The following is a 26,857-nucleotide window of genomic DNA, read 5'->3' on the forward strand; positions in this document are numbered from 1 at the left end:
AGAATCATCTGGAGAGCTTTTCAAACTCTCAATCTCTGCCTGCCTCCCAGACCAATTAAATCAGAATCCCCGGCAGTAGAGTCAGGCTTCAGTAGTATTTAAAGCTACCCAGGCTATTCCGTTGTGCAGCGAGGGCTGAGAACCAGTGCCCTAAATGAAAATGGCAAATGCAAAGAAGCATTTTTACTGCTAAATCATGTCCTTACATTGCAAATTCCTCCTCAAAACTTATTTCATGTAATTTTCAGTAAGCATATATTATACTATGACATGTATTATGTATATGTATTATGTTATATTGTATTATGTTATAGTATATCATATATTATAAAGTTTACTTGTAAAAAAAAATCTCATCTCACTTTAATCACATCACTGATTCCTTATTATTTTGTGTGTGTGTGTGTGTGTGTGTGTATGTGAGGAAGATTAGCCCTGACCTAACATCCATTGCCAATCCTCCTCTTTTGCTGAGGAAGATTGGCCCTGGGCTAACGTCTGTGCCCATCTTCCTCCACTTTATATGGGATGCCGCCACAGCATGGCTTGACAAGCGATGGGTCAATCCGCGCCTGGGATCCAAACCCGCCAACCCTGGGCCACTGAAGCAGAGCACGAGAACTTAACCACTACGCCGCTGGGCCAGCCTCAATTGATTCATTATTAATTTCCTGAAAGTGTATAATTGGCTTTTGTTTTCTAATGTTTCTTTGTGATTTGTGTGTGTGTGTGTCTTTTTAATATGTATTTCTCTCTCTTAGCTTATAAATCAGTGGCTCTTAACTCTAACTGCTCATTAGAATCATTTTAGGATGCTTTAAAAAAAAAGTGCGTGGGCCCCACCTCCTGGAGGCTCTGCTCTAATTGGTCTGGTGTAGAGCCCAGTCATTGCTGGTTTTAAAAAGCACCAGAGGAGACTCTGGGTTTCGTCAGAGTTGAAAGCCAGTATTTTAAAATATGTCAAATACCTTCCTAGCTGATCATCTGAATCTCCTGGGGAAATTTTAAAACACACGTATAATTGCCCTGCTTAATTAAGTAGAAGGAATTCTGAGGTTCTTCGAGGAGGAGAAATGAAGAGGTAGCAAATGGCCTTCAGGGTAATGGGTGTACATGAGCAATCCCTGTCAGGGACAGCCAACAGACTGTTGAGAATAAGGATAAGGATGTCCAATATTTTAGAAATATTTTATTTCCTCTGCTACACTTCAACCTAAACCTGTTCTTTTGATCTGAAATCTTTAGAGAAGGCCACCACACATGGGCACAGGGATGCATGCCCATCCCCACACAGAGAGAATGTCTATTGTCCAGGCCCCACACATGGAAATCCTAATTCAGGAGGTTCAGAATGAGGCCCCGACACCAGTACTTTAAAACCTTCCCCAGGCCGTGGTAGTGAGTGGCCTGGTTTGGTCACCACTGCATTGTAGATGTTACAGCATCCTTAGACAGTGGTCATCATAATTCATCCCATTGACAACTGGGCAAATTCATGTGGAATAAAAGTAAAATCAATGGTAAAACTGGGTTTTTGCAACAGGGAAAGAAAACAGTCTGATTCTTATTAGACCTTCCTCAGATCTACCTAGTGTTTTTCTCTTGGAGTGACTATATGAAAGAAGAAATTACCTTTCTGAAATAGGACAGAAGAAGACCAAGGAGGAGGTGTCCAGGAAAAAAACAAACAAACAAACAAACTTTAAAGCAGACTTAATCTTCCACAATACGAAATAACAGAGAGGACGCATGATGTGTCAATGAGAAGATTTCATTCATTCTTCAATGAGACAAGGACTGGGCTAGGTCCTGGGAGTTCAGGGTATGGTATTACCTCGAGGAATTTACAATCTTGAAGAGAAAACCAAAAATTATAATACAATGGGAAAAAATAGAAAATTATACGAAGTAGCAAATATAGACCCACTCCATGGGGGATTAAAGGTGAGGAGAGACTTCAGAGAAGCAGAGGACAAAACCCGGCTTTTGAAAGATTCAGTGATTAGGGTGTGGGGAAAATGGAAGGAGAGTGAGGGGAACAAAACAGCATTTCTTATCAGAGTGAATGGAGATCTGTGTACAGGCACAGAGGCTTGACGCAGCATGGTAGGTTGCCTGAATTACCAATGGTTCTATAATGCTGTCGCATAAGGTTCTGGAGGAGTTGGGGGCAAGTGGAAGGCAGAGTGGTAGTGTTGTTGTGTGTCAAGCTCCACTTACGTATATCAGCCTAGTCACTCTTGAATATTATGATGTGTTCCCAGAGTGACCATAAAAAGTTAGACAAGAAGCAAATCAGCCTTGCTAACCCTAAAACAAGACATATAATCTTTATTTGTCAGATTCTGCTGCAAAACCCTCTTTCTCCAGACTCATCTTTTCATATCATCCTTATTGGTAGTTGGTTGCATTTCTTGCTAGAATTCCTTTATCCTAGACTCTTGAATTTTCAACCTTCTTGGAGGTTTTACTTTTGCATGATGTTTTGTGGTTGACCACACGAGTGATTTCAATTTGAATGTAATTTCAGTTTGGTGAAAACCTAGCTTTTTGCCATGAGGGGATTGTATTGACCAACATTGGTAATCCCCCCCATACTCCATGGTCACCACACAGGCACCTAACCGTTAACCCACACTAACCCCTGAGTCCTCTGCCATTAATTTCCTTCAGTTGGGAACACTGGCTTCTGTTGTTGTGCACTTAATTTTTTGCTATAAGGTATATAGTTCAAATATACAGACAAATACAAGGAATCATGTAACAAACACTGGTTTACTTAACACATGGCTTAATCAAATCTTAACATTTTGCTCTATTTGTGCCAGTTCTTTTTCACAAACTAAAACATTGCAGATACAGTTAGTTGAAGGTCCCAGTCTCTCCATTCTGCATCTCATTTCCCTTCTCTCCAGAGGTAACACCATCCTGATCTTAGTGTTTATCATTGTCATGCATCCTTTTACACATTTACTACATACATGTGTCCAGCAACAACATATATTATTGCTTTGTAAGTTTTTAGACTTTATTTAAATAATTACATCCTTGAAGTATCCATCTGTGCCTTGCATATTTATTAAAAATGAAGTTTTTGAGATTTGTTGATGATGACACATATAGATTTAGTTCATTTTTTTAACTACTACATAGCATTCAATTTATGACTATACCAAAATTTATTTTTTATTGCATACAGGTAGACATTTGGGTTTTTTCCAATTTTTCACCACCATAAAGCTGCAGTGAGCATCCTTATACATATTTCCATGTGCACAAACATATTGGGATTTTAGTCCTTAATCATTTCTTTTATTCAGATAAGTAGTATTCACTATGTAGCAAATAAAAAATATTGTCAACCATCCTAATAGTCTTACATATGACAACATAATCAACTTTAAAATAATATTATAAATTGCACTGATGTTGTCAACTTGTAGCCTTTCACAAAAGTCACCAGGAACTTCCCTCATGGAGACATATCCCTCAACTCTGAAGCACAGAATAATTTACGGAGTAATCAAATGTGAGCACAGCATTGCAAAGGAGGCTAATATACCTTCCAGAAACTTGGGATCAGTTTAAGTACTGACCTTGCCCCTTTTTCTGTTTCCTTGACATGTGAATGGTCACAGTCAGCCTATCTCACTCTTCCCTTAATATGGACATAGAGCCAACTGACTGCAATATTTAGCCACTGAATTTAATATGGACTTTTATTAAAAGTATACACATTGCCCTAGAAGGAAGTAAGTCACAAATGTTTTTTCTTGATTTTTATTTCGTTATTAGTGCCTGCCATGTACAGAGCGCTATGTTAGGTGCTCTGGGATGTCCAAAGATGAAGAAGTCCTAAGAAGAACTTAGAATACCACAAGGAAGAGATGCTTAGGAACAGTCATCAGTAGGATTTTGGCATCTGAAATAGTCTTTATTTTCTCCCCCAGTGACACTCAGGAAGGAAATGCTCGTCTCCTGCTGTTGATGAATAATTTCAGAGTACTATGGATCATGCTGAAGAAAATGAAATCCTTGCAGCAACCCAGAGGTACTATGTGGACAGGCCTATCTTTAGTCATCCGGTCCTCCAGGAAAGACTGCACAAGAAGGACAAGGTTTCGGATTCCATCGGGGATAAGCTAAAACAAGCATTCACGTATGTTGTGTCTTAACCTATTTCGTTTGTTCTGTCATTCAGTTTTGAGAAAAGCAAGGTCAAATGTATAAAGAAAGTCTGGTGAAATGGAGACAAAACGAATGGTGAGCACTCATGATTTGCAGAGCTGTCCTTAAGGTTCAGTCAGTGATATTGGATTGAACACGTGTTCGTTATGTATTTCACCATATTTATTAAATTCCTACTACGCCTTATGTCTGCATAAAGGTTTATATAAATAACCCACTTTCCAATTTTCCACCCACCTTCAAAATATCTGCCTCTTCCCTTTGTCTCTCAGGAATGTTCCAACCACCCTGTCTGTTTTTCCACCCTTGACCCACCACATTTGCAACACCTTGAATCTGAGTCCCCAACCTAAGCTGTCCAGGACTTCAGTGTCCTACAAATCTTCATTTTGGAGACACTTACACAGCCATGTCGCAGGCCTGGAAATGTTAATACCTGTGTGCCTGACATGTGTGCCTCTTGATAGCTCCCAAACTTGGAAACAAACCATCTGATTGCTGCCTCCTGAACCCTTGAGACGCCACCCTCTGTGCTCTGTGTTCATTTACGCTTCACAGTGACCCTGTGCTCTAGGTATGATCATCAGGAAAAGTTAAAAATTAATACACTGGAGTCAGACTGTCTGAGTTTTAGTCCTAGTCCTAACCACCTGTCAGCTGTGCACTTGAATTTCCTGCTCTGTAAAATGGGAATAATAATAGTACTTACATTGTAGAGTTACTGGGGGTTAAAACCTCTTAATATATGCAAGGTGCAAGGCATATGGCAAGCACTGTATAAATGTAAATGTTATTAATATCTTAATTTTCTAAACAAGGAGAATGGTATCAAATCTAGTTTGTTTCACTCAAATTCATTGCTCTTGCCACAGTTGCCTCGCATTTTTCTTCCAATATCTTCCTTCATCCAATTACCAGATACTCTTAACCACTAAAGACACTATATGAGGGCTGGCCCCGTGGCTTAGCGGTTAAGTGCACGCGCTCCGCTGCTGGCGGCCCAGGTTCGGATCCCGGGCACTCACCAACACACCGCTTCTCCGGCCATGCTGAGGTCATGTCCCACGTACAGCAACTAGAAGGATGTGCAGCTATGACGTACACCTATCTACTGGGTCTTTGGGGGGAAAAATAAATAAAATTAAAAAAAAAAAAAAGACACTATATGAAGTACCATGCATGCTGCACTAAAGCATTATCTTCTGAATGGAATAAATTGTTTCCTCATCACCATGAGGACTTGAGGTTGCCAGAGTGCTGATGGGATTCATCTGTCCATACTCTTACTCAGAGATGTCTTTGATTATTGGCGTAGTCTGGCAAAAGGACTGGCTGAGGCTCAGAACATAGTCTATATCAAAGTTAGTTGAACCACGTAGGGATTAAATGCAAGGCCTTGGTTTTGTCAGCCTGGTGTTCCACCTAACTAAGACAACCAGACGGAGACTCAGCTACTACACTCCAGTCACAAATGGTGTTTTGAATTTGCCTAATCAAAGACCCTAAAGTATTAAACACATATTATAAAGCTCATACTACCTGTATAAATTTACTTCGTTTTATAAGGAAGAGGAAAACTGAATGGGCAGATGCAGGTCAATGATTCCACATTCAAAAAGTAACTCGATCAGTAAATAATTCCCCTACTTCACTTTTACGTCAACACAGATAGTACGTTAAGGATTTCAACTATTAAAATAATAGCTTATGGAGTATCTCAACTATTTTGAAGCTAAATTTTTCTTATGTTTCATGATCAGTGGTAAAGCGTTATTATGGAGCCAATTGAGATGGTCCCATTAAAAAAATTGCAAGAAGCAGTTCTTCTTGTCTCTGACCTCTGCAGAGTGGAAAGCTCATCCTCAGCACCAATTGTGAATATTTCCTTATTGCTCTAGGATATAAGGAAGGGAAAATGCCTTGGTGTGAATTCTACAGGAATGTTCCTCATTTTATCTCTGTCTTTCTTTGTCCTTCCAGATGTACTCCTAAGAAAATACGAAATATCATTTATATGTTCTTCCCCATAACTAAGTGGCTGCCAGCATACAAATTCAAGGAGTATGTGTTGGGTGACCTGGTCTCAGGCGTAAGCACGGGGGTGCTTCAGCTTCCTCAAGGTCAGTAGAATATACTTCTTTCTGTTTTTGTTTCCTTTGCTACCACCCCCTCAAACAATTGCTTGACCTTTTTCATGATTCCAAATTCATGGTTTTTTATCATATAATTCTAGTAACATTTACCTGTCTAAGGGAATTCTTCAGAAACTTTTAACCCTTAAAAGTCTCCAGAGATATTAGTTGTAGAATTTGGAGATACCATTTTGCAGATCAGTACATTTAGGAACTGGCTGAGCATTGCCTTATTTCTTGCTAGGTTAATAGTCACTCCATGAACATATTCTAATTACAAGGGACCGTGATATACTGAATTCCTCTGCATTTGTGTGACTTTATATGTGATATGAGAATTTAAGAAAATACTCATTAACTATTCATCTGTTCACACACGTTTATCAAACATCTGCTTGGCCCTCTCTGTCCTCACGGAACTATCTAATCAGAGAGAGAGACATGAAGCAAGTAAGAGCACATAGAAATTTTTAATTATAAATGATGTTAAGCACTGTGAAGGAAAATATGGAGTACTATGAGATAATAATTGAAGGATGTAATTTAAGTAGGTAAGTCACACAAACCTATTTAAGGAAGTGAGATTTGAGCTGAGACCTGAAGGATGAGTGGGAGGCAGGTAAAGAATGAGAGGAAATGCATTTCAGGCAGAAGGAATAGCAAGTGTGAGAGCACGTAGCAGGAAAAGAATTGGGTGTTTGAAGAATTAACAGAAAGGCAGTGTGCTGGGAGTGTAGGGAGCGAGGGGCCAGTGACCGGCGAGGTGGGCGGGGATGGTTCTGCAGAGCCTTGTTAGCCACTTTGGGATTTCATTCCAAGTGCGATGAGAGCTATCAGCATGCTTTGACTTGGATTTTCTTTGTAAGAAGTCACTGAGACTGCTGTGTGGGAATGGATTTGGTTGGTGGGAGGGGCACCAGAATGAATGTGGGGAGACCAATTAGAGGTGACAGTGACTCAGTGTAGGCAAAAGGTGATGATGGCTTGAACCTAGGTCAGCTAACCAAAAATCTACTCCCTTCTCCAGTTTCCCAAAAATTAATTACCAAATAACCAATTTGTCAAAAAAAAATCACTTCCCCTAATGATTAATTAGCTGAGTTTTTAGTTTCCAGCTGACTGATTTACCAAATCTACTGAAGCTATTAAACAAAAGCCTTAAACCAGGTTTAGGACAGTTTTCCACAGCGATTTTTGCACCAACACCCCAAGGATAGAGAAAGGGACAGATTCAAAGGCAGAGGCAAGGCCAGGAGGAGGAGCAGACAGAGGCTCAGTGTCTGAAATGGGAAACAAGCAAAACTGACGTTCAGTCGAGTTGAACTGACAGCGCGGCAGAAAGTGACTGAGGTGAGGCCACAGTGAACTAACACTTCAGAGAAATCCTCAGGATTTCGCCTCATTGGGTCTCACTAAAATGCCATTCCACAAATTTCTATTTAACTCATTAGTCTGCTTCCATCCTGAACTGCGGTGGTGGCTGTAAAAATGGAAAGAATTGGAAAGATGCATGCTCTGTTTTGTAGGTAAAATCGGCAAGACCGGCTGTTGGATTGATGTGGGGGAGAATGAGGAAGCAGGGCATGTCACAAATTACTTTAAGGTTTCTGGGCTATGAGTTGGATATGGGGATGGTGAGGAAGAGGGATGGTCGAGAATAACTCTCGATTTCTGGTTCAAATAGGAAGAGATTATCAAAGAATATTCCCAGAATTGAAATACATGAGTTTTCAGACTGAGAGCAACCACCGAGTACCCAGCAGGATAAATGAAAAATAACTTAAACAAGTCACACCATGGTAAAATATCAAAATACCAGAGATAGATAGAAGATCTCAAAACTTTCTAGAAAGGAAAAAAAAAATCACACAACTATGATATAACTGAGGGGAAGCTTAAAAAACAGACATAATAGAGAGTCCATAGTTTATATCTAAAACTAATAAACTAAGAAATAACAATACACGTGTATTATTTGGAACAAGCATTCTCAACCCCACACCATGTGCGTTGTTTGTTGTGGGGGCTGTCCTGTGCACTGTAGGGCATTTAGCAGCATCCCTGGCTTCTACCCACCAGATGCCAGTAGCCACCCCTAGTCATGATAATCAAGATGTCTCCAGACATTGCCAAATGTCCCCTGGGTGGCAAAATCCTCTCAGTTGAAAACCATTGATTCAGAAAAATGGAGATAAATGGTAGAAAAACAGTTAAAAGAGTTGGAGTGAGTGCCTCTGGGTGATACAGCCTGGAGGTAAGGCGGAACAGTGCTGGCTCCTCCTTAGAGCCTTCTAGACTGCTTGGCTTTTTGACCTGTGGACATGCATTTCTTTGCTAGAAATAAAACTTGTTTTTTTTTTTAAGAAAAGACAACATTAAAGTGACCATGTTATTGCATATGAAACAGGGATGCTTTCCCAACTCTTCTTTGGCTAAATTTTTTTCCTCACAACATGACAGTGCATTAAGTGAATTTTCTAGTTGTCCACGATATTTGGCTGAGGCCTCAAAGCTGAGAACAAAGGATGTTTATTGCCTCCACATTCTGAAGAGAGATGCCAGGCCATCTGTGCAAAACTGTGAATGAATGACACCCAAACTGTCTCCTTAGTGCTTCACTTCAACAGGATATGTGACGGGATGAGGATATTGATACTAGATTTGGAATGAGAATTTTCTAGAGAAAGGTGAAAGCCCTATGCATTTCTCTCCTCCTAAAGTCAAGTAAGGAATGTCTCAAGAGAATCACTTGGAGCACTGGACATGGGTCCCCTGGAGTTTGTGGGGACTGCTGCCTAAATCTTGCAAAAAAATTAAAAATCTACACGTTAAAAAAGAAAAAAGTCGCAGAGTCTGAACTGCCCATGACAGCAGAATGAAGAGAGAGCCCTCCAGTGGGCATGGCCTGTGCTTTTAAAGTTCCTTGGGGTAAAGATGCCAAGCCTTCCCATTGGACAACTGAACGCCCCGGAAGATAACCAGGCTTGGCTCATATGAAAGGTGCCTGCCCAAGAAGGATGAGCATATGCCAGGAGAAAGAACATGAAGAGCTGTGTTTTCTTTTTTTTTTTTTGATAATTTTATTTATTTAGTTTTTTTCCCCCAAAGCCCCAGTAGATAGCTGTATGTCATAGTTGCACATCCTTCTAGTTGCTGTATGTGGGACGCGGCCTCAGCATGGCCAGAGAAGTGGTGTGTCGGTGCGCACCCGGAATCCGAACCCGGGCCGCCAGCAGCGGAGCATGCACACTTAACCGCTAAGCCACGGGGCCGGCCGGAAGAGCTGTGTTTTCTGATAAGGGACCAAGGAAGAAATCCAAGGGTCAAGGGGAGGGGGCATTACATTGGCCAGGGAATGGTAGAGTGGGAGTTCTTATTGAAAAGGGATCTCCAAAGAACCCACAAAAAGACCTCACTGGAGAAACAGCCTGTGTTTGAGCATCAACAGCAGATTACGACTGCGCCAGGCAAGACTTTTTGCCCTTATCTAGTTTGATAGAATAAAGCAGAAAAAAATCCACCCTCGGCACAGAGGAGATGACAAGGAAAACTGTCTGAGCCTGGACCCTCTAAGCACAGATGTAGGGTTACATGTAGGATTGAAATGGAAGGGCGGGCAGGTTAAGACACATCTGCTTAAATTCAGATTGTTTTCACTTGTTCATCAGAGATGACGAGTTGAGAGAAAAATACATAGAATCCTGTGTTTTCTAACGACTCCCCATTTCTGTTTGGTTGTTAATCCCACAGGTTTGGCCTTCGCAATGTTGGCAGCCGTGCCTCCCGTGTTTGGCCTGTACTCTTCGTTTTACCCTGTTATCATGTATTGTTTTCTTGGAACCTCCAGACACATATCCATCGGTAAAAGTTTATATTGATATTTTAGTACCTTTCCTTTTGGATTTCCAAGTTTTGCAATGTGCCAGAGAAATAGCATGGTTGTTATTAGAATATCTGTTTGATAATAACTTTTGTTACTGCAAACCCAATAGGTGCTTTAAAAAAATACACCCCCCCCCAAGATTTCTAGAACTAATTACCTTTCTTATAATCTTGAGATAATGAAAAAAGACAATTTTCTTATGTAAAAAGAGCAATTGGGGCCGGCCCAGTTGTGTAGTGGTTAAGTTTCGCACTCTGCTTCGGCGGCTTGGGGTTCACAGGTTCAGATCCTGGGCACAGACCTATGCACCGCTCATCAAGCCATGCTGTGGTGGGCATCCCGAATATAAAGTAGAGGAAGATGGGCACGGATGTTAGCCCAGGGCCAATCTTCCTTAGCAAAAAAAGGAAGATTGGCAACAGATGTTAGCTCGGGGCTAATCTTCCTCATAAAAAAAAAATTGTTGAAATCTGTGAAATAAGTGCTTCAGTTCATAATACAATTTATTTGTCATCTGGTTTTTCTTTTTATTTATTTTATTAGTGGTACTACAAGTTCCTAATTACTATGCATGTATTGCATTTTCATTCTATTTTAGACTCTGAATTATACATGGTTTCCTTTTCTGTATCTAGGATCAGATTTATATGGATTTCATAATAGTGTTGGTGATGCATGAGGATGCCACCCGCAAACACACACATCATGTTTCAGATGTCCGTTGCTGAGTAACACCCCCCAAATTTAGCAGCTTAAAACAGCAATCATTTCATTGTTGCTTACAACTCCTGTGTCAGGATTTGGGAAAGGCACATCTTGGCAGTTCTGGCTCAGGGTCTCTCAAGCAGTTGAGAGTCAGATAGGAGCTGAGCTGGAGCAGCTTCTGGAAGCCTGAACCTCTCTCTCTCCATCCACCTCTTCTTCCCTCCCACCCTCTCTCCATGTGGTCCTAAATGGAGCTTGCTCAGGCTCAGGGCTCCAGCACAAGCAAGTATTACAGCTCTCAGGTAGAAGCCACATCGCCTTTTGTTACCTAGCCTCAGAAGTCACCCAGTGTCACTCTGCTGCATTCTTTTGTTTACTAGCATGTCACAAGTCCACCCAGATTCAAGGAAAGAGGAATTAGACTACCTCTTAATGGGGAAATGTCAATGTTCTAGAAGAGTATATGGGATGGAAGATATCATCATGGTCATTTCTGGAGAATGGGGTCTGCACACACACAGCTTACACGTGAACCAGGAGCAGAATGCTTAAGGAAGTAGTGCAGTTTTATGTCAATGATGATTTATTGATCTCACCTGTGTTTCCTGGAGTCCTGGCAACAAGCACATCAGATACACTGAAAATGGTTCCCTTGATGAATGCTTTATTATTTCAGGTCCATTTGCTGTTATTAGCCTGATGATTGGCGCTGTGGCTGTTCGATTAGTTCCAGATGATATAGTCATTCCGGGAGGAGTAAACGCAACCAATGGTACGGAAGCAAGAGATGCCTTGAGAGTGAAAGTCGCCATGTCTGTGACCTTACTTTCGGGAATCATTCAGGTGAGACTCACAGATGGGGAAATGGGCTCTCATTTGTTCACTTAATAAACATCAATTGAGCACTCTTGGCTGGTCTACATGGTGGGCAGGGTCAGCCAGCAAAACCCCAGAGCCCAGGGTTCATAGCACTCAGGAACACCAGTCCTACTGCATGTCTTACTTAAATTGATATTTATTAGGAACTAACAAGCTTCAGCTGGGAAATTTAGCAATCCCAAAAGCAACATGAGCTTGAAGCAGGGTGGGTTAGTAATGGGAAGAGGGCGTCTCTTGTCTGCTTGGAAGGAACAGGAAGTGACATGCCCCCAGTTCCACGGGACAGGGAAAGTACGATTGTGGCCCATGCTCTGTGGGGACCCAAGCCACTCCAAGCCTTCCACTGTTTTCTTTGTAACCAGTGATTGATTTGTAGCTGCTTAACTGCTGCAGGGCAAGTTTGTAGTGTTAGAAAGTGCTCCAGAAAGAACTTTTGTATGTTTTCTGTTAGTTTTAACTTCCTGATCTATCATGTCATTTATTTGTTTCTTTGTCATTTAAAAAAATAGTTTTGCCTAGGTGTCTGTAGGTTTGGATTTGTGGCCATATACCTCACAGAGCCCCTGGTCCGTGGGTTTACCACCGCCGCAGCTGTGCACGTCTTCACCTCCATGTTAAAATACCTGTTTGGAGTTAAGACAAAGCGGTACAGTGGGATCTTTTCCGTGGTGTATGTAAGTAAGCCACTTCCTCACTTCCTGGTACTTGCTTTTCCCTCTTTATTTTGCCCCCTTCTCTTTTGTACATCTTTTACCTTCAAAGCTCATTTTTCTTTTTTCCAAGAATTTCAGTAAAAAAGAAAAGATTCAGTTATCCTAAGGATTGTCTGAGAAGATCATTACAAGAGGAATTCAACCTTCAAGTCCCATTTTATTAATATGTGATACTGCCTACCTCAAAAGGAATTTTTTTGTTAGGTCTTTATTTGGTGACCACACCTTCACCCTATTTAGCTGAAGAGCCAGCTCTTTCTTAAGACCAAATTATGTTCTCTTTGGGAACTAACAAATAATTCAAAGGCATATGGGAGAACATAACTCTCTCAAAAACTGTTTACTCAAGCAGGCCAAAAAATAAGTCTAAAAGATTTCACTAATGCAATTAACTAGTTTAATAAAATACAGTCCTTTGCACCTAACTTGGAGAAAATAGAAATTATTTGCAAGCACATAGGGAACAATGGTCATAACTGATCATGTTGAAGCTGGTCATGTGAAACTGATCACAAATTCTAAAAGTTTCAATATTTTTTCACACAGTGCAATGTAATTAGCAACCAGTAACTAAATATAGGTTTAAAACCCCATACATTTGGCAACCAAAAAACATACTTCTAAATAATCCATGGATAAAGAGGAAATTATGAATTAAAACCAAATGACAGTTGAAGTAGTACATATCAAAACTTCTGAGATGCTGCTGACGCTGTTCTTGGACAGAAAGAACTACAGCCTTTGTAGGTACTTATGTGCCAGATCCTGTGCTGGTGAGCCAGCAGACGGGGCCTTGCCCTCTTGGAGCTTACAGTCCAATCGGAAGACAGATAGTAAGCCATTAATTGCATAAATATGTAATTAATTACAAATTGTGTTAAGTGCTATGAAGAAAAGGTACGGGCAGCTATGAAGATTGAATAGGGAGACATGTAGATTACGGGTCTAGGAAAGTCACTTTGAGGAAGTGACATTTAAATCGAGTCCTTGATTGATTAGAATGGAATCAAACTGTAGGACCGTTTCCTAAATAACTAAATTCTTCCTTTCCCATAATAGTTGGTAACATGCTTCTTACTCTGAGATTTCTCTAAATGCCTTGTCACAAAGGAACTAGAACAGACAAGCACCTGAGTATGCTCTAGGCATTGACAGGAAAGGTGTGTAGCCTGGGCTCAGTGGTCACCTACTTTTCCAGGGTCCAGGTGGGTCCTGACTGTGTTTGGGGTGCTGAGACTGCAACCCTAGAATAGAACTAAGTGACTTTCTTCTCTAACTCTCCTGGGCTTCTTTCCAAACTTCGGCGCTCTCTTGCCTTCAAAGCCCACCTGATTCCTCTTTCATCTGCTGACAATGATTTCTCCGTTTTTCAGCTCCTGAAAGCTTTTCTATTTGTCTGCCTTTGATATCTACCTGATATCAACCCCAAATCCTTCTCTAATGCTCAGGACTCAGCTTAAGGGTTACTTTTCTGAATTTTATAATACTACATTGAGACTTGAGCGTATCAAAGAACACTATAGTATAAGATTGTTGGGTAAGAATTACAATTACAGAGTTGTATGACTGGGTAACAATGACTCCTAATTTGTGAAAGCTAAAAAGAGAGAGATTTCAACCTGAGAACTTTTGTCTACAAACGTCCAGTCATGGATGGCTGGTGTGAGTTCGTGCACTAGAATGTCTCTGTCTGCTCGGGGGCTATTTCTTGATGTAAACATCCAGTGTTCACTGTGTTACAGAGTACAGTTGCTGTGTTGCAGAATGTTAAAAACCTCAACGTGTGTTCCCTAGGCGTCGGGCTGATGGTTTTTGGTTTGCTGTTGGGTGGCAAGGAGTTTAATGAGAGATTTAAAGAGAAATTGCCAGCACCCATTCCTTTAGAGTTCTTTGCGGTAAGTCAACTTTCGGCCATACACACCTAGCTATTTCTGTGAGGGATTTAGAAGCAGATGGGAGGAATAGGGAGTTAGACCTTTTTTCTTTCAGTTCTGCCAAGAGAAGGTTAGAATTTGTCAAGGGGAACTTTTACAAATACACTGACAAAAAAGAAAAAGCATTAAAGCAGAGACATGGATGATTTTTAAAATATAGGTGAAGACTATCCATAAAAACGTTTTTTTTTTTTTTTTATGAGGAAGATCACCCCTGAGCTAACATCCATGCTAATCCTCCTCTTTTTGCTGAGGAAGACCGGCTCTGAGCTAACATCTATTGCCAATCCTCCTCCTTTTTCTCCCCAAAGCCCCAGTAGATAGTTGTATGTCATAGTTGCACATCCTTCTAGTTGCTGTATGTGGGACGTGGCCTCAGCATGGCCGGAGAAGCGGTGCATCGGTGCGCGCCCGGGATCCGAACCCGGGCAGCCAGTAGCGGAGCATGCGAACTTAACTGCTAAGCCACGGGGCCAGCCCCATAAAAACTTTAATATGAATTATCTCTGAGTGTTGAGATTATGGAATATTTTTCCTTCTCAAAATTTTTATTTTCTAATTGTTTTATAATGAATATGTCACTTTAATAACCTGAAAAAAATTCAAGTGTTTTCATTTTGAAAAGAGCAAAAGATGAAGGTTTCCAACTTTCTTGGTTCCTGGCATTCCTAGGCCAAAGGAAATACCTAACAGTTCCATTTATTAAGTAGTTAGGTCCAAACAGCTTAACACACATCTATATCTAACAACTTAGGAACTGTTTGTAAAAATAATGCATGTAAATTGAAATAAAATACATTTTGTTCTGGTCTTAAATACCCACAGTTATTTATTAATGGATGTGTGTGGCTAGTGGGCACTTCACAACCCCTCAAAGCTTGGAATCAGGTGGACACTGATACCCTCGTTTCCTGTTCACTTTGACTTTTGCATGGCACCTGCCTTTTATCACAGCAACCGCTGAACGCCCAGCTTTGCAAAGATATACTGTGTGATCAAAAAGCATGTAGTAGGAACTGATGGTGAAACTGTAAACTACCTCAAACTAGAAGTTTGCACCGTGTCTGACAGACGTCACTGTTTCCCTTGAAAGTTAAAACCCACAGTGTCCTGGTGAGTTCCCCTGGGCACCCTGGGGCACCTTGGTGCATAGTTTGGGAGCCACAAGGGTAAGAAATAAAAAGTATAGATGTCTGATCCAAATTTTGCAAAAAGTTTCAGCCACAAAAAAACTGGCTGGTATTATAGCTCATAAGAAGCAAGTCCCTTTGATCCTTTTCCATGCTTTGGTCTTGTCTACACCCAACAGGACTATCTCTCACCATTTCAAAACCTGTTCTCTCACTGGGGCTGGGCACAGAGTTCCTCTTTCCTCTCACAGCCCAGCAAGAGTTCTCAGCTCCTTTGTATGGCAAGGGAGACAGGCAAGCCCTAGTTATGAAGTAAATGATGAAGATCGCCTTTCCTGGCTTGGGTTCCTGGTTCTCTCCATTTTCCAAATTCCCTTTAAAGTTTCATTCGTGTTTCCTAGGGCAGTGGTTCTCCAGAATTCTAGCATTGTAGTTACAGTGAACCAGTGTTTTTTTTAACTTCTTATCTAAGCACTCCTCAGAGCAAGGGAGAGAAGCCATACTGGAAAATTTGGGACAGGGTCTTTGTGACTCCCTTTACACATAAAATTTCTTTTTTATCATAAAACTATTTTTGATTTTTGCCTTCTATTTCATAATACATCTGTTGGTGTTGATAGGAAAGCAATTATTTGAACTATTTACCATTGTATAAAGTTGATGCTCCAGGAACTTGAGCCATATTTATCCTGTGGACTTGCATGTTCTGGGCACTCCCCCAGTTTGAGATGCACAACAAATGCAATTAAGGGTGACAAACATAATTGCAACCAACAAAAAAAGGACATTTCATCAAAGGGGCCAGAAGCGCCCATGCCCTTGGCCTCTCAGGCTGTTGTGTCTGATAATAGGCGTCCCTTATTATTGGTTCCCTGCAGCAGCCACCACTGTGAGGGACTGGCTCCCTTCCTGGCCAGCCCTAATTCCTTCTCTCTGGGACAACCCACTCAGAAAGTTCCACAGCAATAGTTCTTCAGGATGAAGAAAATTGCTATCTCTCCTATTATTTTTCTCTTCCTGTAGCTCACCAAGGGTTGTACTTTACACACCAACTAAATCTATGCTCTGACAGTCTGGGAAGCCTTCTGTACAATGTCACATCCATGTGACGGGCAGTTTCCCTCTGACCCTGACTCTGTAGGTGAAGTGGGAGAAGACAACTCCGGGGTGCTGGTGGGAGCCTCTGACCATACTTGGTGCTGCTGTCCTGGAAACAGGGTCAGCAGGAGGATTGTAGATCCAAACATACATTTTATCATGATACACTGTCATTGTGCCCCCTCACAATACACATTTCAGTGTCCTTTATTCATGCCATCTTTGCCAGACTCATTTCACCTGCCCCAAAGGCAGAGGCAACTCCTAAAAGGTTTTATGGCCTCTTTCTGTTTGCAGTCAGCTAGCCAAACATGCCAGCATGGAAGAGAACAAAATACAGAGAGAAGAATTCCAGGCCACAAGGAAACTAGAGTCCATTTTAATTTTATGGGGAAGAGTCATTAGGAGAAGTTAGAATTACTGGAAGCTAACTATAATTCTTTGTGTTAAAACTGAAAGTTAAAAGTGAGAATAGATTTGGCTTGGCTAACAAATTGTTTAAAGCTTATTTTTGGGTGTTTTAATTTTCATCTCTAAAGGTACATTTGGATTTGTGTCTGTTTTAGGTGGTAATGGGAACTGGCATTTCGGCTGGGTTTAACTTGCAAGAATCATACAACGTGGATGTCGTTGGGACACTGCCTCTGGGGTAGGAACATAGTTTTATTTTAAGTAACAGTGTGACTTGAATAATCAATGGATCTATTATTGTTTCGAAATCCTGCTTTAGTATTCTTGCAATGAAAAATCTCTTTTTTTCCCTACATTTCAAATAGCTTAGGGTTTGGTGGTTTTATTTTTGCTTTTGTTTTTTTAGCATGTGTGGGGGGGGGGTTTATTGTAATAAAAAACACATACAAAATTTACTATTTTAATCATTTTTAAGTGTACAGTTTAGTAGTGTTAAGTATATTCACAATATTGTGAAACAGATCTCCAGAACTTTTTCATCTTGCAAATCTGAAACTCTATACCCGTTAAACAATAGCTCTCCATTCTCCCTTCCCCCCAGCCCCTGGCAACCACCATTCTGCTTTTTGTCTCTATGACTTTGACTATTCTAGGTACCTCGTATAACTGGAATCATACAGGGTTTGTCTTTCTGTAACTGGCATATTTCATTTAGCATAATATCCTCAAGGTTGATCCATGTTGTAGCATGTGACAGGATTTCCTTCTTTTTTAAAGCTGAATAAAATTTCACTGTATGACTATACCACATTTTGTTTATCCATTCATCCATCAGTGGACATGTGGGTTGCCCCTACCTCCTAGCTATTGTGAATAGTGCTGCTGTGGTGTGTGAATCTCTCTTCAAGATCCTGCTTTCTGTTCTTTGAATATGTACCCAGAAGTGGGATTGCTGGATCATATGATAGTTCTATTTTTAAATTTTTGAGGAACCTTCATACTGTTTTCCATAGTGGTTGCACCATTTTACAATCTCACCAACAGTGGCATATCGTTTTTTGTTTTGTCTTGTTTCTATTGTTTAGCACTTACTGGTTTTGAAAATCTCTCCTTGGGTAGCATAGCAATTAAAAGCAAAGAGACCTAAACCTAGCCTGCCACTTACTAGCTGTGGGACCTTGAAAGTCACTATCTTCTCAAAGCCTCAGTTTCCTCCCCTGCCGGGTAAGCGTGGTAATTAATACCTGTCTCAAGGGCAGTTGTGAGAGCTGCAGGAGATAATGCACGTAGAGCAGCTGGTGTAGCACCTGGCATACACAGTAAGCATTCAAGACCTGTTAATTGAAAGTTCTGTGGCTCATTATTTCAACGAGTTTTCTAGTTTCAAATCATATATTACTTCTATGCTTCATCTGTTTTCTTTGGTTTAACTCTACATTTTAAAAATTTTACTATTCTGTTTATGTTTGTTGGAGCAAGAGTGACTACGAGTCTCTCCTGGTCTCACTGTCTTCCTCTCTGACACTCTCTGCTGTCTCTGTATCTCTCTGTCTTTCTGTCTCTTGGACTGTCTCTCTCTGTCTCTTTCTCTCACCACCCTCTTCTCTCTTTCCAAACGAATGGAGTCAGACATCCGCCCAGATGTTGGACATTGGCAGAACCTGGTCTGTTCCATCAGGCCTTGCCTCTGGTGCCATCGAAGGATCTCCTGGGAAGCACAGGGAGCAGGGGTTGCTCTTTAAGCCACAGTTCACTCCACAGAGCAAGTGTTGACGATGAAGCTTGCACTCTACTTCAAAACAATAAATTGCTATCATGAACATGTTACTTATGATTCAGTGTAAAGGTATAACACAGTAATAACACCTGCTTTTCTATTTGGACTTATAATTTATAAGATACTTTTATACCCACCATCTCCCATCTCAGTTGATGCTCACAGGAATGCTATTGACATATACGTTATCCCCATTTTACAGAGAAGAAAGTTCATTTATTCTCTTTTATTCAGCCTGTGTTTTTTAAGTGCCTATTATGTGCTAGGACACAACAGTTAAAAATAAAAGCAAACACAGAAGCAAAAAAGTCTTTGCCCTCATGGAGCTTATGGTCTGTAGGGGAAGACAGACAATAAACCAGTAAATAAATCGCAAGTGCTATGAAGAAAAAGGAAGCCAGGTAAGGGATCCAAGGGGCTGGGGTTGCTGTTTTAGGTGCGGTGTCAGAGAAGGCGACACTTGAGAGACATGGATGAGGTTTAGTGATCCACTGGGGAGTCCCAGCCTGAACCCAGAACTCCGTCCTCCGATCCCCAGTTGTGCTCTTTCCATTACCTCACCCCTGGGTCTCTACCATAATTAGTCATGTGATAAACATTAGACTTTGACTGGATAACTCTATTCAGTAACTAATCACAAGTAATTGGATTAAATGTGAAATGCTTACACTTAGATTTCTCCTTTTAAAAATTCACATGCCACCATAATTTCTACCTGATACCTTCCTTTCCCTATTACATTGTACCCAAATATATTGCTTTCCCTCTGTATGTGAGAGCTAAATGTTTTTTAAAAAAATAAGAACATTTTACCTTTCTGGGACTTGGCTACCCAGAAACCTTATCTTTCTGGAACTTTGCCCGAAACCAAGCAGAAGACGGATAATACCTATCTAACTACCTATCTATATACAATCATACCGATTCAGTTATCTGTGAGTCTTAGTGCTAAATAATAAACTGCAAACAGCAGCTGAAAACAACATCTATTTATTTGCTCACAGTTCTTCAGTCTAGGTTGTGCTTAGCTGGGTAGTTCTCCTGCTGGTCTCACTTGGGGTCTCTCATGCAGCCTCAGATGTCTGAAGGTGTGACTGGTGCTGGAGGATCCAAGAGGACTTCACTCACATGTCTGACACCTCACCTGGAGGGCTAGAATGACTGAGGGCTGGCTGGCCTCATCTCTCCATGTGGTGTCTCCAGCCGGGTAGCCAGACTCTTTATGTGGTGGCTCAGGGCAACAACAGAAAAGCAGAAGTTGCCAGGCTACCTAAGGCACTTGTACAACATCTCTTCCACCACATTCTGTTGGTCAAACCAACTCACAGGCCAGCCTAGATGCAGCAAGAGGGGAAAGAGATTCCACCTCTAGATGAGACGAGCAGCACACACAAGTATGGGAGAAATTGTTGGTGGCCATATTTGAAAGCAAACTACCACGCTTATCTACACATACACATAAATACATACACAATACAGTGTCCAGACAGTTGACTATTAAAGATCCCAGTCATGACAATATATCCTGTTTCTTGGGTTACTTTCCTTAACACAATCCAAGATACATCCTTTTCTCATATTCTTATTCCTCAGACCCAAACCTGCTGGGCCTTCCCTCATTGTTAATGCTTATGCAGCAAAGTGCAAGGGGAAAACAATACGTTTTACAGTCAGACCCCCTGGGTTTGACTCCCTGCTCCATCTTGGGCAAAATACTTAACATCTGTAAGCATCCGTTTTTTCACCTATAAATTGGGATAATAATGGCTCCTATCTAATAGGATTGTTGTGAGGACAAGTGAGATGACGTATGTCAAGCATGTAGTACATAATCTACGCTTAATATATTTTAGGTTCCTTTCCTTCCTCCCCCTCCCTTTCCTTGACTCCAGGACTTAGGACATCCCCTTTGTCACTGTGTTATGACATGATAAGAGAAATAGGTATAGGAGATGGGTTCTTCATGATTTTTGTTGTACTTAGTTCATGAGCCATTTGACCTTGGCCAAGTTGCTTAACCTCACCGTGCCTCATTTTCCTCATCTTTACTGTAAAATGGGGATTATCGTGGTGCCTAGCTCACAGGGATATGGGAGATAAATAAGCACAGAGCCTGGCACAGAGGAAGCGCCTAATAAACAAGTGATTGTTATTGTAATAATAATAATAATATTGTGCATCAATTTATTATTATTGTTATTATTATTTATTTAGTTATTATCATTATTTCGCTCAGTACCTTGAATTGGAGCAAGTGCCTTTGAGAACCTCTATTGCCCTTATCCCATACCATTCTAGGGAATCCGTATTCCGTTCCTTTGGGACAAACGTTCCAAACTACAAAAATGGACCCAAAAATTAGGTTCCCAATTGTGGGACTCCAGGAGTCACACTTTTGGCCCCTCCAGTTTCCCAGGATTTCCAGGTGAGACCTAAGGAATCTAATCTGCTGCTGTGCCTTTCCCATGTTAGAAACTCACCTAAAGGGATCCTGGGAAGAAGCAGAGTCCTTACATGAAATAGCAAGGGAGAGCAGGGAGTTCCTACTGTTGCATGGACAATAATTCTCCTCTAAAATAGCCCTGGTCCAACACCCTTCCCACCTAAGTCTTTGGTTTGAATGTCTTGTCACATCTGAGCACTTCGCTGACCCACTCTTCTTCCTGTTCTGTGTCTGTCTTACACCTGCCATGAGGTATGAGGTTACTCCTTTTCTAAATGAAACAGCATCTGATCTCTGCTGATAACCCATTCAGGTAGAAAGCCAGCACTCTGGGGGTGGGGCCTGGAAAGAACCTCTGTGTGTCAAAGAGGGTCCTCTTTTCTGCCAAACCAGAGCAAACAAGTATCCAAGCATTGATCACCTCATTTGCAATAATGCCCCTCTAAAATGCTCCCTTCTAGTTGCATGTTTTTCCCCCAGTGGTCACAACACCCAGTTTAAAGTCAGCTTCACCTTTCAGGCTGCTACCTCCAGCCAATCCAGACACCAGCCTCTTCCACCTAGTGTACGTGGATGCCATTGCCATAGCCATCGTTGGATTTTCAGTGACCATCTCAATGGCCAAGACCTTGGCAAATAAACATGGCTACCAGGTTGATGGCAATCAGGTAAAAATCATTAATTTCCTGCAGGTGTTTCATAGTGGTACAATCATCATGCTCTGCTATGGAAGGCAAATGAACTGGGTTTCTCTGTCTTGGTAGAAAAACTTCTAGTTTGATGGTGGATGTATTTCAAGCATGTATTTATTCAGCACTACAATTTTTTTCATGATTTATGTGCATTGGGTCATCAGAACACTGAGGTACAGAGTCCTACCTCACTTCTTGGGCAGAGGTCCAGCTAGAAAGGTGGAATCTTGGGGGCCGGCCTGGTGGTGTAGTGGTTAAGTTTGGCACACTCCGCTTTGGTGGCCCAGGTTCGTCGGTTCAAATCCTGGGTGCAGACCTACACCACTCGGCAAGCCATGCTGTGGTGGCAACCCACAAACAAAACAGAGGAAGATTGGCACAGATGTTAGCTCAGGGCCAGTCTTCCTCACCAAAAAAAGAAAAAAGAAAGGTGGAATCTCCAATCTGAGGCTTACAGTTAGCCATACAGCTATAGATATTATCCCTGTTTTTAAAAGCTCACAGCCTGAGAATAAAATGTCTTTACAGAACCATTTACTCCACAGGAAGCCTTTCGTTGTTCATTAAACTTTGAGTATGTGATTCATTACTCAAACTCCACAATATATTCTTTGCTGCCTTCTGTTATGACATAGGTACAGATAAGGTATTTAATCCAAACCATGAGCTATAATTTTGGCATGACAACGTCTGTTTTAGCACACTATATTTCTAAGAGGAGACTGGATGCTCCACATTCACACAAGACACAGTGATCTAACTAGGAAGACCAGAAGTAGCCCTGAGAGCAGGACTCACTCACTGGCCCCAGGAGGACTCTGGCCTGTACTTGATGAGCAAGAGCCCAGGCACTTAAGAGATACCAATAGTCCTGTACGCCAATGACTTTCTCTTATACAGCAAAAATATTTTGTCCCTTTTGCTGCAGTTTTCTTTTTTTTAAAAAAAGCATTATTTGTGTAGAGTGTGTTTGGGAAAGAGAGGGCTGGGTGGTGAGCATGGCATTTATCTCCGACAGTAATATTTCAAAGTGGTTTTTTCCCACCTTAAATTATGCAATAATCTCTATTTTGAACTCATGCTAAACAAATTCTTGTATCTGAAAAGAGAGTGAAGAGACAGCCTGTACTGCTGAAAATGTATACTCAGTGGGCCATCAAGCCTTTCTTCCTGAAGAGTGACCGGTCTCTTTTGTGCTTTGTTTCCACACGCGAAAGGAGCTCATTGCCCTGGGTCTGTGCAATTCCATTGGCTCACTCTTCCAGACTTTTTCAATTTCATGCTCCTTGTCTCGAAGCCTGGTTCAGGAGGGAACTGGAGGGAAGACACAGGTGTGTATACAACTGGCCTCTAAGGAATGATGATTTGGATGATCAACTTTAATCCCTTGATTCTGTTCAGAACCCAAACAAAACTGCCCTGCCTGAAGATCCATGGTCTGGTGAGCTGTGTAGTGAATCAGAGAAAGGTGTGATTGGTTGACGTGAATCACAGGGAACTGAATCTATAGGAAAGAGGTGTAGGGCCCCGGCCCCGTGGCTTAGCGGTTAAGTGCGCACACTCCGCTACTGGCGGCCCGGGTTCTGAGCCAGGCGCGCACCGACACACCGCTTGTCCAGCCGTGTTGAGGCCGCGTCCCACATACAGCAACTAGAAGGATGTGCAACTATGACATACAACTATCTACTGGGGCTTTGGGAAGAAAAAGGAGGGAAAAAAAAGAAAGAGGTGTATTCTCCAGTTAAACCGAAAAATCATACAGCATTCCTTGCTGTCAATAAACCTCAAGGTTCAGAGATAGCACGTTGTCATGAAAGCCTGAGACTGAATATGGGCAGGATGCCAGCAGTGTGCAATAGAACTTTCTGCAATGATGGAAATGTTCAATATTTGCACCATCCAGTTTGGCAGCCACTAGCCACATCTGACTCTTAAGCACTTGAAATGTGGCTAGTGCAACCAAGACCTGAATTTTTTATTTTATTTAATTTTAATTTTTTAAATTTAAATAGCCACATATGGCTAGTGGCTGACACTTTGGACAGCAAAGTCTTGTCTGAACTCTTCTGGCCCTTGTGGGTCTCAGGTCAGCACCAGACATCTCCTTTCCCCCACCCCTGGCAAGGGCATTTCAGTCAGAGTATTTAAGCATTTCAGCTTCTATTTAAAAGGTATGAGAGGAACCAAAATTTTAGAGAGGCAGTGGAAAGGAGCTATAGGTTTATGTAATGGTTTGGATGACTTATCTGAATTCATATTTCCTTGATCTTCCCAGAGGGATTATCAAAAGACTCAAACCAACCTATGCCCTGCTTCTCACTCAGGTCTCCTAAAAGCCCTTCCCTGTGTCTTCTCTCATTCAGCTCGCAGGTTGTCTGGCCTCGTTAATGATTCTGCTGGTCATTTTAGCCACCGGATTCCTTTTTGAATCATTACCCCAGGTGTGTAGCTTGGACTTGGTGTGAGGTTTTTCCATGTGTAGAGATTTTGCTATTTTATTTGTTTATTTTTTTGTGGCTATCTTATGGGTTCTTACTGTAACCCTAGCAGGGTGGTATGAGAAAGGGCCAAGGCTGGGACCAAGATCCTGCTCCACAATCTGCCAGCAGCTGGGACCTTGGGAAAGCCATCTCAATATCTGTGTTCTCAGCTTCCTTATCTGGGCTTTGGACTGGCTGATCTCCAAGGTCCCTTCTTGCTTTGATGTTCTATGACCTTTTACTTGCGTTAAAAATCTGAGATGGCCTACACTCATAAGACATTTGTTTGCTGATGTATTAATATAGTAGAGATCAGGAACAATATAGAGTGGAGAAAATAGGGTGACATAATTCCTTGAGTACCGTGTTTAGTTCTGAACCTCTCGACCACCATGCAGGTTTGCTGCTAGGATATAAGCCTGGTTTTCCAAGGCCCATTTTAGCTAACCAAATCCTGAAAATCCAGGTGTTCATGGCTCCAAACATACCATCATTGCCGCATAGGAAGTGAGTGGGGAGAGGACATGGGGAGGGCAGCAGAGGACAGTGAGGAGCCGGCAGAGGGGTCTTTGGACACAGGAGAAGAGGCATGCATGGATGTACTGTGTTTCAGGCTGTGCTGTCGGCCATTGTGATCGTCAACCTGAAAGGAATGTTTATGCAATTCTCAGATCTTCCCTTTTTCTGGAGAACCAGTAAGATAGAGCTGGTAAGTAACAAAGGTGACTGTTAGGTGCATATGTCGTAGCAACAAATGGATTAGTGCTGATAAAAGTGCTGATAAAAAAGAAAGATAAGTTAGTACAGTCAGTTGCTATGTGCAGTATCCACTTAGGCAAGGTTGGGTGCCGTGTGTGTGTGTGTGTGTGTGTGTGTGTGTGTGTGTTTGTAACTCAGGAAATTTTTAATAATGATTCTGCATAAAGCTTTCTGTCTTTCGTTTAGACCATCTGGCTTACCACTTTTGTTTCCTCTTTGTTCCTGGGATTGGACTATGGTTTGATTACTGCTGTGATCATTGCGCTGCTGACTGTGATTTACAGAACACAGAGGTGAGTGCACAGACTGGAATGGGTGTGAGTGTCCTGCCTGAGATCACCATGGCGACTTTAAATGTAGACCAAAGCTTGACCTGGTAAAAGTAGAGCCGTTTGCTTATTTCTGATCAGCTTGAGAGGGAGCTGAAGATTCATGGGGCCTGTTGACTAAATAAACAAAATGCCAAATAAAAAACTCACTATAATCTTGCCAGATGCTCTACTCTGTCACAGTTTATTCTTCCATGACTGTGTCTGTTAAAAGAGCCTAATCTCCATCATTGTTCCTGCTGTTCTGGGCCCAGTGGTATACTGGCTTATTTACTCTCTTCTGAATGAACTGAGTGTTCTTGCAGTTTGCTTTGGCGCTGGGTGCTGACATGGGTTTTGATGACATGGAGCAGACTCTGACGCCACATTATCATATGCGGGTCTTTAGTTGTCCCTTCCTCCACCCTGAACCATTATTGCCTGTCATCTCTTCTCCCTAGGAGGAAGCTGAGCCCACTGGGGAAGATATAAAATAACCTTTAAAAAAATACTGTTTTCATGATAAATGAAGAAATCACCATAAAGAAAAAAAAGGAAACATTATGTTTCTATAGAAATATCCTGACTTTAAAGGCAGACAACCCCGGGTTCACATCCTGGCTGTGTGACTTTACATAACCTCTCAGAGCCTCGGTCTCTGCATCTATATAATGGCACTAATGCTTGCTACCCCCAAGAGTTACAAAAAGGTTCAAATGAGAATAATGCATATGAAGAGCCTAGCACAGTGCCGGACACATACTGTGCACCCAACAAATTTAACACGGGGGAGTGAAAATGAGGTTAGTCTGGTTTTGCCTGTAGTTGCAAATCACATGATGGTTCTTAAAGTTTTGACTGTGGTCAAAAATTGAAAGGTTACTGGATGGGAATGTTGACCTTTATCTTCAGAATGATGGGATGCTCCCTGCTCTCCAGAGTAGGAAGTAAGCATTTTTCTCATCAAAAATGAATTGAGGGAAATATTAACAACATGTGGGATCTAAACTCAAGATAAGAATTAATCTACTTTTAATAACAAAATCTAACACTGTTGCCCATATTTATGTAAAAGAAGTTTCCCCCCATTTTTATAAAGAATATTATTAGTCCATGCAAGAGTTCTTTATCTCAGAGCTTTGGTGAACATCATGGTTTAAAAATATCTATATCCTTTAACAAGCCACAGTATAGAATTTGAGATTTTTTTACTTTTTTGTTTTCTTTGTTTTTTGTTTGTTCTTTGTCTTTGTTTTTTGTTTTATTTACATAATAGGATTTTATGATTTCTTATCATAAATTTTAAAGTTGAGCAAGTTTTTTTA

The 26,857-nt window shown here is 41.3% G+C and overlaps 1 protein-coding gene across 4 annotated transcripts in view; it reads left to right on the forward strand.

Moving 5' to 3' along the window:
• The window catches only part of SLC26A5 (solute carrier family 26 member 5), a 53,672-nt gene that overhangs the window by 16,903 nt on the left and 9,912 nt on the right, over positions 1-26,857 (forward strand). For all 4 annotated transcript variants that reach the window (XM_087441696.1, XM_087441818.1, XM_087441877.1 and 1 more), the window contains exons 5-16: positions 3,951-4,159; positions 6,169-6,308; positions 10,071-10,181; positions 11,585-11,751; positions 12,297-12,461; positions 14,243-14,395; positions 17,229-17,311; positions 21,814-21,961; positions 23,203-23,316; positions 24,349-24,426; positions 25,079-25,174; positions 25,411-25,517. In XM_087441696.1, the coding sequence (XP_087297822.1) occupies positions 4,008-4,159; positions 6,169-6,308; positions 10,071-10,181; positions 11,585-11,751; positions 12,297-12,461; positions 14,243-14,395; positions 17,229-17,311; positions 21,814-21,961; positions 23,203-23,316; positions 24,349-24,426; positions 25,079-25,174; positions 25,411-25,517 (1,514 nt within the window). In that variant the 5' untranslated portion in view covers positions 3,951-4,007. The remainder of the gene's footprint in view (positions 1-3,950; positions 4,160-6,168; positions 6,309-10,070; positions 10,182-11,584; positions 11,752-12,296; positions 12,462-14,242; positions 14,396-17,228; positions 17,312-21,813; positions 21,962-23,202; positions 23,317-24,348; positions 24,427-25,078; positions 25,175-25,410; positions 25,518-26,857) is intronic.

Source organism: Ceratotherium simum, chromosome 1 (genome assembly GCF_057802395.1).
Source record: "Ceratotherium simum simum isolate JZ-2026a chromosome 1, ASM5780239v1, whole genome shotgun sequence".
Classification (NCBI taxonomy): domain Eukaryota; kingdom Metazoa; phylum Chordata; class Mammalia; order Perissodactyla; family Rhinocerotidae; genus Ceratotherium; species Ceratotherium simum.